The 15,007-nt window shown below is 38.0% G+C and overlaps 1 protein-coding gene across 1 annotated transcript in view; it reads right to left on the bottom strand.

The window, feature by feature from the left end:
- TENM1 (teneurin transmembrane protein 1) overlaps positions 1–15,007 on the bottom strand; it is a 631,171-nt gene that overhangs the window by 193,220 nt on the left and 422,944 nt on the right. Inside the window, exons 12-13 of the mRNA XM_032474729.1 lie at positions 13,802–13,996; positions 10,687–10,887 (exon numbers count right to left, since the gene is read on the bottom strand). Of these exons, the coding sequence (XP_032330620.1) occupies positions 10,687–10,887; positions 13,802–13,996 (396 nt within the window). The remainder of the gene's footprint in view (positions 1–10,686; positions 10,888–13,801; positions 13,997–15,007) is intronic.

Below are 15,007 nucleotides of genomic sequence, written 5' to 3'. Positions count from 1 at the left end.
CCATTTATTATTATAATTTAACGTCTATTATGGGAGAAGCACTATGCTAGGTGTTTCACATATATTATCTCATTTAACCCTTACAACTACCTTAACAAAGTAAGAATTATTTCCCCATTTTATAGGAGAGGCTCAGAGAAACTAATTAACTTACTCAAGGTCATACAGTAATTCTTAGAAGCAGAGCTGGAATCTGAGTTCCTTTCTGTCTGAATTTTTCTATGCTGAATCTCTGACAATTTTCATAACATTGTTTTTTTTTTCCCCAACACCGACTCAGATCACTTTCAATAACCTACTTATACCCTAAATCATAACATTCTGATATTCAAGGAAGAGATGCTGGGATCCTGCTCAGTGCTAGTTTTCTAGAGATTCAGTGGAAGTGCTGACAATGGAAAGGTAACATCTGTTGAGTTTGAACAAGGCTCTCTGAATGGTATATTGCACAAAAGGTCTAAACCAGAAATCATGAGACTTGTCTCCCATGTTAACCATGTGCTTAATCAGCTGCATGACCTTACACAAATCATTCAGCCTTTCTGGGCTTCAGTTTTTTCTTCTACAAAAGGAAGGGCAAAACTAGATGATCTCCAAAATCTAATCTAGTGTCAGTATTCCATGATTATGCAAAATCTGTCAAAGAAGAAACAAACAAAGGAAGGCAGTTGGAAAAGGAAGTAGGCAATAGTATTTAGAATGTTTTAACTTACTTGAGATGCAGAATTCAATTTTAAAAATGAATGGACGTAGCAGAGAAGTGTGTGGGAAGCTCTCTTTGATTATTGAAACTGTTTACTCTTGACTCCACTGTTAACTTTAACTGCTTTGGCTTCAGAAATATCTTTTGAACAATACTGCTAAGAACGTTCTTTCGATGCACACTAAGCAAACTAGTCTGCTGACATAGAATAAACTCTTCTGGGTTTGTTGGACTGTAAGGTCTTTACTCATACCATAGTAGAAAATATTCTTGATTTAATTGGAACTTAATTTTTTTCTCCATTTAGAGTGAAAAAAATTATTAAAAATAAATTGAAATGTGAATTTAGCTGGAAAACACATTTTGCAGCTGTCTAAATCGAGACCCACAGTGGCTGATGAGCCTAAGAGTACACGGAGTCAGAGCTCTGTCTGCTGATCTGGATGACCTAGAGTTTTGGTGAGGGTCCAGAGTAGGGAAACGATAGTTAGCTAAACCTTGGGCCTTCACAGGATCAGGGACCCATATTCAAAACCAATCTGGAGGAAAATATGCCTTGCAAAGACAGACTAGAAGAAAATGATCTGTCTCAGGCTTGGGTCTGAAGATGTTAAATAACAAGCCTCCTCTGATCCTTCACGGCCACTAGCCAGGTTTCATGTGGGTTTGGGGCCTGAATTTATACTCGTGGTATGGTGCAAAAAATTGTAACCCGAGATTTTTAATTTAAACTTTAAATTAGTACAAATAATCACTATGTTGTATACATGAAACTAATGTAATATTGCAAATCAACTATATGACAATAAAAAAGAAAATAGTTTACTCTGATCTGCAGTGCAGACAGGTTCCTGACAGAAGCAAATGGAAATCCTCCTCAGACTGAGAATTTCAACATATTTGAACCCACAATAAAAAAATAACAAAAACAAGAAAGCAAGCCATCATCTGCAAGAGTTGACAGAAACAAGAAACCATAACCTAGATCCACACTCACAAAGTCTTAACATGATCTATTCATCAGATACAGCATATAAAAACATCATTATGTTTAGTATGTTTAAAGAAAAGAGAGTAAACAAAAAAAGACAGGATTAAGGAGCAAGAAATTACCAAAAACGAATGCAGCATATTTGAAAAACAAAATAAATTAACATTTTAGAAATACAAAGCAATCACTGAAATTAAAACTTTAATGGAAAGGTTAAACATCATAATAAACACAGCTGGAAGAGATATTTAGTGAGCCAGAAGACAAATTTGAAGAAATTACCTCTCATATAACAGAGAAGTTAGATGTGGAAAATAGGAAAAAAAATAAAAGACACAGAGGCCAGAATGGCACAGTCTAATGGAACTTCTAAAAGGAGATAACAGAGAAGGTGGGAAAACCAAGATTCAATGAGATAACGAATAAGCATTTTCTATGATTTATGACGAACATGGGTCATTATATTCATGAAACTCAGCAAGTCATAAGCAGGATAAAAAAATTAATTCACATTGAGCTTTAAGATAGGATATTGGGCTGTGAATTCTATTGCCAACCTCAACTCTGAAGCACACACAGTAAAGTAACATTTTTCCTGTGTCTCATAGCAAATTAGTTCCTTCAGCTACAAAATGAGGAAACTTACTACCTATGCTGCTTGTACCTTATGGATGTTATGAAAGTGATAGAAACCTCTGTGCTAGGTTACTGGGAATGTGGAAGTCCAAGTCCAAGTCAAGTTCTTTACAGCAGATGTGAAAATCGATTCAGAATTTCTGTGAGCTCCACCTTATTAAGTTTCGAGGTGAAAATGTCCTTACTCTTTAACGAAGGACTAATCTCTGTCCTTCCTATGCCTCTTCTCCTTCTTTCAAATGACTCAGAAGAATATATAGAGAGCAAATCTTTGGGACAGTCCTGGAGGTATTTCGAATCATCAAAGCCTAATATGCAATCCACATTCTAATAACGACCCCGGCTTATGGCCATAATGATGAAATAAAGAAAATAGATATGTAAGTATTTGGGGGAAAAAATGAAAACCACCAGATAAATACAGGATGTTTTTATCACAGGAATAAAAGTCTCCTTCAGTTTATTTGGGGGAGGTGTATGGACTGCTCTGCAATCTCTCTAAGTATCTGATTTTGCACAGGATTGGGATCACTTGTTCTGATTCTTCCCCAGGTCCCGGCCACTGATTTTGCGCAACTGAATTCTGGCTTCCTTTGCACTCTCAGCCATGTCCACTGCAGAGCCTTTCTACCTCCTCCTCCCCTGTCAGAGGCAGGTCAGACTGAGGAGGTGGGCACCCAGGGGGCCACTTGCCCCTTAGGAGCTCACCTCCAGGGCCAAGTACACCTTTTAGCTGTACCCTTTTCTAGGTCTATTTTCATTTCATATAGATAAACACGAATTGAGAAAAACACCAAATAGTAAATGAATTTGGAATTCAGAATAAGAGTCTGGGTCAATGATAGGCATGCATCTAATAGTACAGCACAAAATTTTCCTGTTTTGTTTTGATGCACCTATTGGTCTGTCCAAATGCATTCCATATTATGAACTGTACTTTAACCATGTACATAAGTGTGCATCCTTGCATTCATGTTTACTTAATTATATTTTCTTGCCTCACAATTGCCACCTTATTTTAATATACGTCCCTGGTTGGAAAAACACTTTAAAAGCTTTAATGTCCTCGAACAGTCAGTAGAGTTAGCTCAGATTTACGGAGAAGCAGCTGCAGATTTACCTCTTAGTTCAAACTTGTCAAATGGTCACATTGCACTGGATTTTTGCATTGCTGCCTGCTAATGATGGCATAACAGGTGTGGTTTTTATTGTCTTAGAACAAAACGTAAAAGATGTATTTTGAAAACATTTGATATTCAATGTGCTTTGAATCACCTCACTGTATACACACAATCTTATGGCTATCAAATGAATTCTCTTTTATAAAGATAAGGAATTTTTGAATCTGAGAATATTTGGGGGTTCAATTTCCATTTTCACTTGAGACAGAAAAAGCTTAGGGGGTGACAAACCATCTCTGAGTAGGATGTATTGCTAGGAAATCATAATAGTAAGATTTTTTTCTACTTTATATCTACCTCCTGAAGATATTTCTATGGATTCAATCTTACACATTTAATTTGACTTGGAATTCTCTTAAGGATGTTTTTGGGTTGTATATCTAGTGCCACCAATGAACTTCACTTACTGATTTACTAAATCTAGAGTTAACGTTTTGACCTCATTGTAGTTTTAATGATGTAGCTACTATGTTCCAATCAGGCATTTATTTTAATAAATCAGTCAAATCAGAGTCACCTTAAGGTTTATCCTTTATTTTTACTGAGTAGGGAAATAATTACTTTAAAATAAATTTGATCAGAGGTTGTCATACTTTGAATAGCAAGTTAAAGATAATTAAGCCTATATAGGAATTAGTCAGAAGCCTTTTGTCCCCTAAAAAGCACTATAAAACTTCCTACCGTGTTTCAGTGAGTAGTTGTCTATATTTGGGCTTTTCTTTAAGTCCAGGGAATTTGTAGCATTATAATATATTAATATTGTTTGCTAACTAACAGCAAACTTTTTTTCCTGAGAACTCAGTTACTGTTCCGAACATATTCAGGTGAGTGTCTTGAACCAGATAGGTAAAAGATTGTAGATCCTAGGTTCCTAATCTGGGTGCATTGATTGTCTCTTTTCTACTGAAGATGCAAAATTTTAGTTACTTTATATATGAGCAGATTTTTCTCTTCAGTGGCATGACGAATGACTACATAGTTGTACGTGTAGCATGTGCATTAGATTTTGAACAAAGCTTCTTTATCAGATGGCATGTATGAACCTGCTGTTACTGTAATTATCTGTAGGAAAAATGCAGTGTACACACTAATCATTTCAAATGGCCTAGTCAATACCTAGAGACTGCAGGAAAGTGATGTGTTATATGTGATAGACATGTAGAATCAGATGAAAACATTTTCATTATTGGCACTTTCAGTAAAGGGGAAAACAAATAATGTTTTTTAAGCATATGATACTTGTATAATCAAGGAAAGTTCTCCTAGCAACAATAATCACATGAGCCTTTTACAACTTCCTCCTGTAATTATCTGTTTTATTAGTAGATGCATATCACCATCCATTAGGGAACACTTAAAAACAGAACAAGATGTTGTTATATACACACGTTTGTGTGTGTGTGCGTGTATATCTCTATAAATAGAGGCAGATTCTCAAACAACATGGTTTACATATCAAAGTGGGTTTCCTTATAACAAAAACAAAACTATTTAAAATTAATATTTTCTCACCATAAACAATATGGAGTTAAGAGAATTTATGGACTGTATCCATGAGCTATTCATAATCAGTGTCAACAGCTCAGTATATGGGATCAAGAATCATAGATCTCAGTGCTGAAAGGGGCCTCAAGGGCCACTTGGCTAATCTTCTACCATTTTAAAAATGAGGCAGCTGAGACTCAAAGAAGTTCAATGAGTTACTCAAGGAAACTGTGCTGTGAATACACACACACATGCACACACACACTGTTGTCTTTCTGATGGACAAGATGACCACACGTCATAGGATAGCCTGAAAACAAATCTCCTTGTAACAAAGACTTATGGGAGCTTCAGGAACTAACCCTGCTTGGATGGGGCACATGACGATAGTACCTCAGGTGATTTCTGTTATATAGCAAGTATATATATTTATATCTGAGGTTCAGAAATACCTAAGGGCCTAATATTCCATCTCTCTAGCTGATTAATCCAGTTCTAAGATCCAGTATAACAAGAGTGGATCACGGCAGAGAAGGGCGGAAGCTGTCCTCTCTGTGAATGCTTACGTTCTGTGAATTTCACGGTCAGTTATCTGAAAGTAACAATAGACGGAGTGGCTGAGAGAAGTTTCACCCAGAAGAGAGGAGTACAAAGCTCTAAATTCTTTTATGCTCCCCCTCAAAGACTACTTGACCAGGAAAAGCCAGATTTTACAAAAGAAATGTAGTAGCTGCCTTTTACAACGCTGATATTAGAGGCCAGGGCCAGTTTCTTTAGTATAGGCTAAATGTATTAGTGAGATTTCATGGCAAGAAGTTACATTTCAAGGGGCATGATTTGACCCGCAGTATATCCAAATCTAAAGTATGTTATAACAAACTTCCATTGTATTCCTCCTGAGGTATTTTTAAAGACTAATGAGTTAACCTTTGTGAAGTACCGTGAGACTTTCAGGTTAAAGAAGCCTGTATCAAGTATCAATTCAGTGCTGCTAACAATACTCAATGTACCTGGAAAACAGACTGAAAATAATCAGTAAACCATTCACTGCAGTCCCCTTGGTGTCAGAGCAGCACGGTTAACATGCTAACAGCTAAGCTTCATGGGCTTAGAGGAAGAAAATGATCAATGGCAAAGAGCATATCCACCTTTGAAATGACATGATCCATTATAAGAATCAGATGTTAAATTGCTTCCTGTACTGAGCACACTCAATTAAAAGTCTGCACAGTGAGATCATCTTGATGGTTAAATATGCTCTGTGGGAACAACCTTTATGGAGCTTAAAAATCACAGAAGGACTATTCCTACCCTGACACCGGAGATTTGGAACGCATTTCCTTCCCCTTTTTTTCAAGTTGGTAGTTTTATTAGGAAGCCTTTTGCCTGAGAGGCTGCTGAGTTTTGGGTCATACCTATTTACCCTTTTGCTTCTTTGAGCAAGAGATGCTTCCAGTGTTCTTTTTCTATTGGGTCTGGAGTGGATGAATGTGGCTTGAGCCCATATTCTAATTTAGTCCACATTTAGTCCACACTGTATCTGGACAAAAACGTGTCATTCATGCACTTGATATTTGATGCCCTTCATCTCCTAGAGCTTCCCCTTTTCAGGAAATTAATCTATTCACCTGAGTCCCTGCTCCTTGTCTAACTCTCCCCTTGGTGGGGGTGAGAGTGGAGGGCTGAAAAAAATGCTAGATGTGGAATGAAGTCAACAGACCTGGTTTCTACTTACAGTTTTGCAACTAGCCAGATCTATGGCTCTGGACAAGTTATTTAACCTCTCTGGCCCTCAGTTTCTTCATGTTTCAAAACCTTACACACTTCTTGTTCATTGCGTACTGTCTAGCTCTCCCAGCCAGACTGGAAGCTCCACTAGTGCAGGAATCTTCGTATTCCTCACTGATGTAGCCTGAGAGCCCAGCACATGGCACATAGTAAGTGCTCAAGGAAAATATGTTTAAGGGATGAATACTTCGAATCTCCATTAGCAGTGTTGCCAGGCACTCAGTCAGCCAATGTAGAAATCACAGAGTTCCCGTGTCCCCTACGTACATAGCAACCAAGTCTTTATCTCCTAACCCCTCTGATGTCTGTCCTTTGTCTCTCATCCACAATTGCCTTTATATCAAGTTTTCAACTTTTTTTTTTGTTTTACTATATCCTGCAAGCCATTCTGGAGTGATCTGTCTAAAATGCAAACATGGTCATGATACGAACCTCTTTACACCCCTCCAATGGCTTTCACATTGTCCTCAGGATCACGTCCAAGCTCCTAAGTATGACATGCAAAGCCCTTCATGACCTATGAAGTCTTCTGTGACCACTTCCTAGACCTTCAGGCAATGTTAAAGCCACCTTGCACACTGCGTCTTTCTCTCTTTTGTAGCACTTAGTGACATATATGGATGATGCTCTCATTTCTCTCATTATTTGATTTGTTTTGGTGAGGAAGCATGGTTTCAGGTGAGGGAGGCGTGGGGTAGGGTTTAGGGTGTTTCATCTGGACGACAGGAAAGGATGCTGGGTGGAGAGGCATGTTCAGAATTAGCCTTTGCCTCCCCTTCTGAGTGATCTTCTCTGCTGACAGGACCAGTGCATGTTTTTGTGTATTAGGTGGTGGGGGAGGGCTGGGCAAAGAGAAACTCTCAGTACATTGAGCTTAATGTTGAGTCATCTGAAATACAAAAATTTGAATTTGTGCAACTGGTGAGTAGTATATTATCAGGAATTTTACCCAATTCTGAGGCTTCAGGAAGGAGATATAAGGGACCGAGGGAGAAATTGTTTGATATAGAGTCTCTATTCAATCAATAAGTGTTTTTAAAGTTATATCTGAAGGGGTAAGTTTTGGACTTGATGTTAAGAACCCTATCATGGTAGAGATATTAAAATGTCAGTGTTCTCTAGGGGGTCTGACTTTCTTTCTCACCTCCACACTCTTCTTGGGCAATAATATGTATTCCTATCATCTGAACTATGTCCCAAATATTTGTCTCTGGTTCAAGACTCTTCTGTAAGTTCCATCCTTGACCATCAGTCCCTCATTGGACAGATCCACCTGCAGACACCGCCAACTCAGTGCATCCACCACTGAGCTCACCATGTCCTGTCCCTCTGCCCCAAACCTGCTTTTCCACCTACAGTTTTTCTCTCTCAGCTTCCTTTGACCCAGCACCCAAAGTAGTTTTCCCTGATTCCTCTTGTCTCCTCTGCCCTGGTGAGTCCTTTCTGGTCTCTGTCTGCTTCACCATTCTCACAATGACGCTTTCAGGGCAGGCCCTCCCCATCCTCTCATGCCTGGACTGCCCCTGTAATCACACTACACTTACGTCACTACAGCATCCATCTCTGGTGGTCCTCTCATTTGCTGTCAGAGGTGTCTACCTAAAATGCAGTTTGTTACAAACCACTCAGTGGCTTCTTATTGTGTCAAGAGGAAATGCAAATTCCTCCACCTGGTGTGTAAATAAAATTCTCTGTGTTCTGGTCCCTTCCCATCTCTCCAACCCAATGACTTGAAAGTCCCCCAATATGCCATTTGGATTCATATCTTTATTTCTTCGTTTAAGTTATTCTTTCTGCCTGGAATGTTCTTTCCTCTCTCGTCCACGTGATAAACATGTAATCATCTTAGTAGTGTTCATTCAAGTGTTAAAACTTCTGCACAGTCTTCCTGACTGTAGAATCTCTTCTCATGGAAATTACCCACTGCTCCCTCTTTGTCTTCTGTGGCACATGGCCCTGGACACAGTCCATCAGTGATACCTTGCTATACACAGTGAATTAGGTGAGGGGCTCCCAGAGGACAGTAAGTGTACAATGGTTCAATGCATGGAGTGTGAAGTCAGAATACCTTACCTCAAATTCTGACTCTGATACTTATAATATGAGTGACTTTGGGCAAATTATTTAACCTCTCTGTGCCTCAGTTTCCTTGTGTGTAAAGTGGGCATCATTATAGCACTTATCTCATAGGGTTGTTATGAAGATTAAGTGAACATATGTACAACACTTAGAGTAGTGCTTAATATATCAAAATTGCTATGTAAGTGTATGCTTAATAATAATACTAATGCTAGTATTTCAAACTTGAAGCTCTAGGCCATGCCACTGTATCTGACACATGGAAGGAGGGAAAGTACTTAATAACATTTAGTGAATAAATTAATAAGCAGGTTAGAGCTATACTGTACAGTCCCAAGATACCCACTTACTTCCCTTTTGTAACCCTCCTCTAACTTGTTCCGCGTGTGTCCTCCACTAGATTATAAGCCTCTTATGCGCAAGGACCACGTCTGTCTTGTTCATCACTACAACCCCATCACCAAGCACCATGCCAAGCACATGGCAGGCACACCTGTATTTGCTAAGTATAAATGAATGACTTTTAAGATTTGCATTTTGGTTATTATTACATTGTCTTTAGCATTTTAATCATTTTCTGAAATTGTAAAATGTAATCCTTTCTCCTATATGATTTCTACGTGAGGCAACAAAATTTTGTGTGGTGAAGTATTACGCTAGAATTAATTCTCTTAACAGAGGGAGTCTCCTATTTCTTTAAAGCACAAGATTGCAGACTTTTTGGTTCATAAACGAATTCAGATGCTCACAGAGCACCTGTCCTTCCTGCTTATCACAAGCCATTTTTCACCCTGAACAAAATTCATCAGCAGAGGCTTTGTAGGAATTATTATTTATTAATTCTACTCATTTAGTGAGTACGTGGTCTGAGGATAAGAAAAAAAGTATAAGGAATAATCCCTTGATCCTTATTTTTGGTTTAGGTGGAAAAACAAGTCATGTACAGAAATACCTATGTCACGATGTCTTTTTGACTCCCTAGCAATGAATACGGTAGGATTTCAGAGGCTCCTGTTGATGTGATCAGGAAAAGTTTTATAGAATGGTTAAAACTGTAGTTGTCCTTGGTGGCTGAGCTGGATTTTCATAAGTGGAAAGGTAATAGTGAAAAAAAAAAAAGAAGTAGTAGCATTCTACGCTGAGTTAAAGGACCTAGAAAAAAGTGGGGGTGAGGAGAGCATACAGATTACTTTAGCAGAAGGGGACATTTATCTATGCAGGATGCAGAAGTAGAAGATGAGCTGGAGATAGAGATTCGGAATAGTCTGCGGTGGGCTTTTGATAACAGGCTAGGATATCTGAAGGTTATCTATAGACAATGGAGAACTGTGGATGATGTGAGGGCAAAGAATAGGAAAAGGAAAGCAAAGCTGTGGGAACAGTAATTGGGCAGGAATATGGCAACATATAAACAGAGTAAAGTGCCTGGGCTAAGTTGAGTTTTGAAGTGATGGGACAGCCAGTGGAAATATATTGCAGATGGTTGGAAACAAAGGATTACTTAAGTTTGGGGGAGACATATATTTGAAATAATCTGTGTAGAACTGATAATAAAAGACTTGAGAATGGATGAAATAACTACAGGAGAATACAAAATGAGGACAGAGGTTCAACTACAGAACTATGACAATGAAAAATATGATTAAAAACCCAGTAGTATGTTGTATATGAAAACCCAGTAGAACACTGGCCTAGGAAATACGTGGAAGCCCCTTACGTTAAACCCACGAAGGCACACAGATCAGACTTTAAGAAATACTACCTTAAGGCAAAGACCAGTAAGAAATGGGGACTGAAGGAAGAAGAAGAAAACTCTGATGTACCTGTTGAGCAGTCAGATCCTGTCCACTTGGGATCGCAGCTGCACGTTCCAGTGTCCAGAAGAAAAGTCCCGTGTCCTGAGCACTGCTCTTGACATATAGGAAGTGGAGTTTCACAGTTGACTCCTCCCCAACCAGTAGAGCAGTGGCATTCTCCTTTAACACAGATGCCATGGCTGGAACACATTGGGTCCAAGCAGTCCTCTGAAGGCCCAGAAAAAAGGGAAAAGAGGGTGAAAAGTGAACAGGTGTGGCCAGTACACCTTAGGATAAAGAAACTGAGGTACTCACATTGATTTCCTAATATTGTATCATTTATGCTATTTTAATTAGGCAATAAAATAACTCATGTAAATGCTGTGTTTCAGCCAGAAGATTATTAACACTTAAAAATATGGTAGGCTATCATAAAGCTTGCAACCTAAATTTAGAAGAAACAAACCACACATTTGTTATGTGAAACTGTGAGCAGTGTGTAGTACTCCCACACAAATAGGTGGGTGGACCAGTGTGGGCCTTCAGTAGGAATTCCTTGGCTTTGCAAAAATAATTAAGAATTTTTGGCAAGTCACTCCTTGCCTTTTCTGAAATTGGAATCATAGCTCTCAGAAATGGCTTTTATTTGATGTGTCTAAAGGAGTCTTCATATATATTTAAGTTTGGATTATTCAAGGTATTGGGTGAGGTGACTGCTGTTGCATGAAATCATACAATAAAATCAATTTCTTATAATCTCTCATTTATTCCTAAGAAGCAATGAAAATGCAACACTTTAAACATAATTTAAAAATTCTTTCCTTCGTGGCTTCTCCCTCTACCAGGACACTGTGGCATAGTTTTCAATTCTTTAGAATGTCATGGACTCAATTATTTTTGTCTCTGATTCTGTGAAGTCTGGAAATTTTTGGACACATTCTGACAAACACTCTATTTTAGAAGTAGATTCCTGTGTTAAACTGAGTGACCATTCCATGGGAAATAGGAAAATTGATTTTCCAATTTCTGCTCTTCTTATACAAATGAGACTCAAATAACTTAAGCATGATGAGGATTTATGCTTTGAATGACTTTCTCAGCTATAGACATGGACTAATACAACCTGCAATCATTTGCAAGACTGGCTTCGTTTTAGGGTGTAGCATATGGCCATTGAACAGAGTAACTCTAACCAAGCATTATTATAATTACTGTTATTGCTATTATAATTAGCCCATGATCTCAGGGTCATCAACACAACTCATTAATACCTGAGCTAATCAGCAAATAAACACAAGAAAGTACATCTAAATTTGATCCGTTCGTTATTTGGAGGGAGAGGAAAAGGCTAAAATGTAAAATATTGTTTTGGAAGGAGGTCATTTTGTTATATCAAAATACAAATTTTAATAAACAAAGTAGTATTTAGCGTAATGTAGTCTATTTTTTTGAAAAGGCCACCTTCTATGAATAGGTAAGTATACTTAAGTCAGAGGCACAAAGTCATATGGCGGAAGGGGCTAGGTGGGTAGCACACAGGAATGAGACGGGCTGGATGGAAGGACACAGGGTGTGCTGGGAAGAAGTATCCAGTTTAAAGGAAGCTGCTGCTACTTGGCTCCAATCGCTGCCACCACGTAGGAAAGGGGGCCCAGTTACCAGGTTTTCTAGTTGTTCAAGAGAGGCTAGAAATAGACATTTTTATGTGACATTCTCTTTTAAATTTTGGCAAATAAGTCACATTAAACAACAACGAACACCACCACCACCACTTTGTGAACCAAACAGAACCCATCCATAGGTCCACTTCAGCCTGTGAGCTCCTGGTCTGTGATGTCTGACTTAAGATATTTTTAAATTAAAAAATGGTATTTGAAAAGTTTATACCTTTAAACACGGTATTGCTTGCTATCTTGGTTATTCTACAAATTTTCTTAGTGGCCCCTAGAAGGCAAATTTAAGCTAAGTCCTTTTTCAACTAGTTAAACAAAACTTAAATTAGAAGGATCTAAATTAATTAGGTTAAACGTTTTTCAGGGAAAATTGTAGATATTGTAATAGATACCATTTTTTTTTAGGTAAATGTACGTGTGTCCATATAGCACCTGAATGTACAACTTAAATATAATGATTGCAGTTGGCTCACCATAAAAACAGTTTCCAAAAGTAACTCAGGAACTGTGGTGCCTTGTGTAGGCCCAATGCCATTCGCTGGAATAGATACGATCTTCACACCAAAATTCTACTATTGCTAATGGGAGTTGGAAAGCTAAACTCTTGCTTGCTCATGGAGTGGAATGAGATTAAACCCTTTAAAATGCTGTGTAATAGTCTTAATGAGCCATCTTTAAAAAGCAATTATAGTGCATTTTCAGCAGCCTCTTTCCTGAACAACAGTTGTGATGAGACCATCTCCCATGGTAATGGTTTAATATTATTTCTGAAATCAGTCTTATTTGAGGAATGTGGCATGAAAAAGGTCTGATTACTGGTAAACTTATTTTCCAATGTGTCTTCTTTAAATCATAAAACTATTGCCATTTCAAAGTATGTTTTGTAAATGATAAAACTATTGCACACATATAAGTAAAAGCACCTTTGGGATGAGTTTTAATATAAAGGCGCTGCCTTGAAACTCAGTTGTGGTAAGTCTGTTTCCTTAGGCACAAAGGTCAAGTTTTGACATGAGGTATGTAAACATAAATAATATAAAGCAATAATAGTAACAGTAATTACAAATCACTCCCAAAGAAAACATTCATGAAATGGTTCCAAATGTGCATATATCATTATTATTATTATGTGCTTTAAAGTAAGACATAGCCTAGTGCATTTTATAATAATGAAAGCATATAAATTAACACCTAAAATCATCAGTATGGAAATTCTCAAGTTATAAAACAGTGTTAAAACAAGGAGGGGAATGTCATTTTTCATTATTGCTTTGCAAGTGTCACAGATACAGCCTCATGTATTAACATTAGAGACTGTCAGAAGAGACGTGAGCTCCCCCACTCCATGTACTAAGTAGACACAGTGAACATTTATGGTTTTTGAAGACCACTCACATCTCCACTAGGAACAGAATGACAACCTGGACAATTCAGTGAGAAAAAAGCCTGGATTAACACAGGGCTCTGACCTTCCTCGCATATTTCTCCTTTGTATCCTGGCACACAGATGCAGACTCCCATGATGCAGGTGCCATGGCCAAAGCACGTTGGGTCAATGCATTGCTCTTCTGGAACGTCGCACTCTGGCCCCTTCCAGCCATTCCGGCAGACACAGTGTCCTTTCTCGTATTCCCCATTCCCACCACACAGCACAGGGCACGAATCTGAAGGTTGACAAATAAGTTTTTAATGTTCTCATAATGCTTTTTAAATCTCCAAACAGAAATTCTCTATCGATTCTTGTATAATATTTCTGGCAAAAAATTGTACTATTTCTCTCTTAGCCTTTATTAAATAGGCATGTGTTCATGATTACAAACAGAATTTTCCTCTTATGGGATTGAGGTAAAGATAAATTATAAAAATATCCTGAGTGGAGATATTATTTTAAGTATTTGCTTTTGATTCCACCACACTCTTAAACAACTATTATTACTATCATCATTATTATAAGCTAGGGTTTTTCTCTCCTATGGTTTTTCTTCCTCAAGCAGTTGTATGCTACTTGCAGAACGAAAAACTTGAAAATTTGGCAAACTAATTGGGAGTTATTCATATTCCAGAATGTTAGCTTTAAAAAGTTGTGCATTTAAAGAGACTTATGTTGGACATTTGTCCACTCCTTTCCCATATTGTGTAGACCTTTATTAGAACACTCACTCTGCTTTGTCACTGTTTGTCTCCTTATTAAAAATAAGGGCTTCCTGAGGGCAGGGCCTGTATTCTCTGTCTTAGTCATTTTTTTTTAATACCAGCCATCACCTCTACTCCTACCCCCACCTCTTCAAGATTGACCACAGTACTGGGAACTAGCGAGTGCTGTAGATTTCTCTGTTGAATAGAATTTAATCTAAAGAAACTGAGTGGCTGAGAAATCTGAGATTAAAGTATTAGCAGACTGAGAACTTTATGAACACAAACGAGCAGAAAGCATCTCTGAAGTAATAACTGTAAGCCTATGAGAAAACTCAGTGTGATTTACCTACAGCTTTTCAAGAATTAAACTATGGGCCAGTCCAGGACCCAATAAAGTTTGTTAAGTTTAACTTCTGCCTCTCCAGTCTTTACTTTCTAGGCTACTCACCCATTTGGTGAGTGCCCACCCCTCCCAGTTTACACTGGTGTGTATATGTTGTTACCGATTCTGCCCATTCTTAAAGTTCATCCATTGTAAG

This window comes from Camelus ferus, chromosome X (genome assembly GCF_009834535.1).
Source record: "Camelus ferus isolate YT-003-E chromosome X, BCGSAC_Cfer_1.0, whole genome shotgun sequence".
In the NCBI taxonomy this organism is placed as follows: Eukaryota; Metazoa; Chordata; class Mammalia; order Artiodactyla; family Camelidae; genus Camelus; species Camelus ferus.
This window is presented reverse-complemented; position numbering and strand designations above follow the sequence as displayed.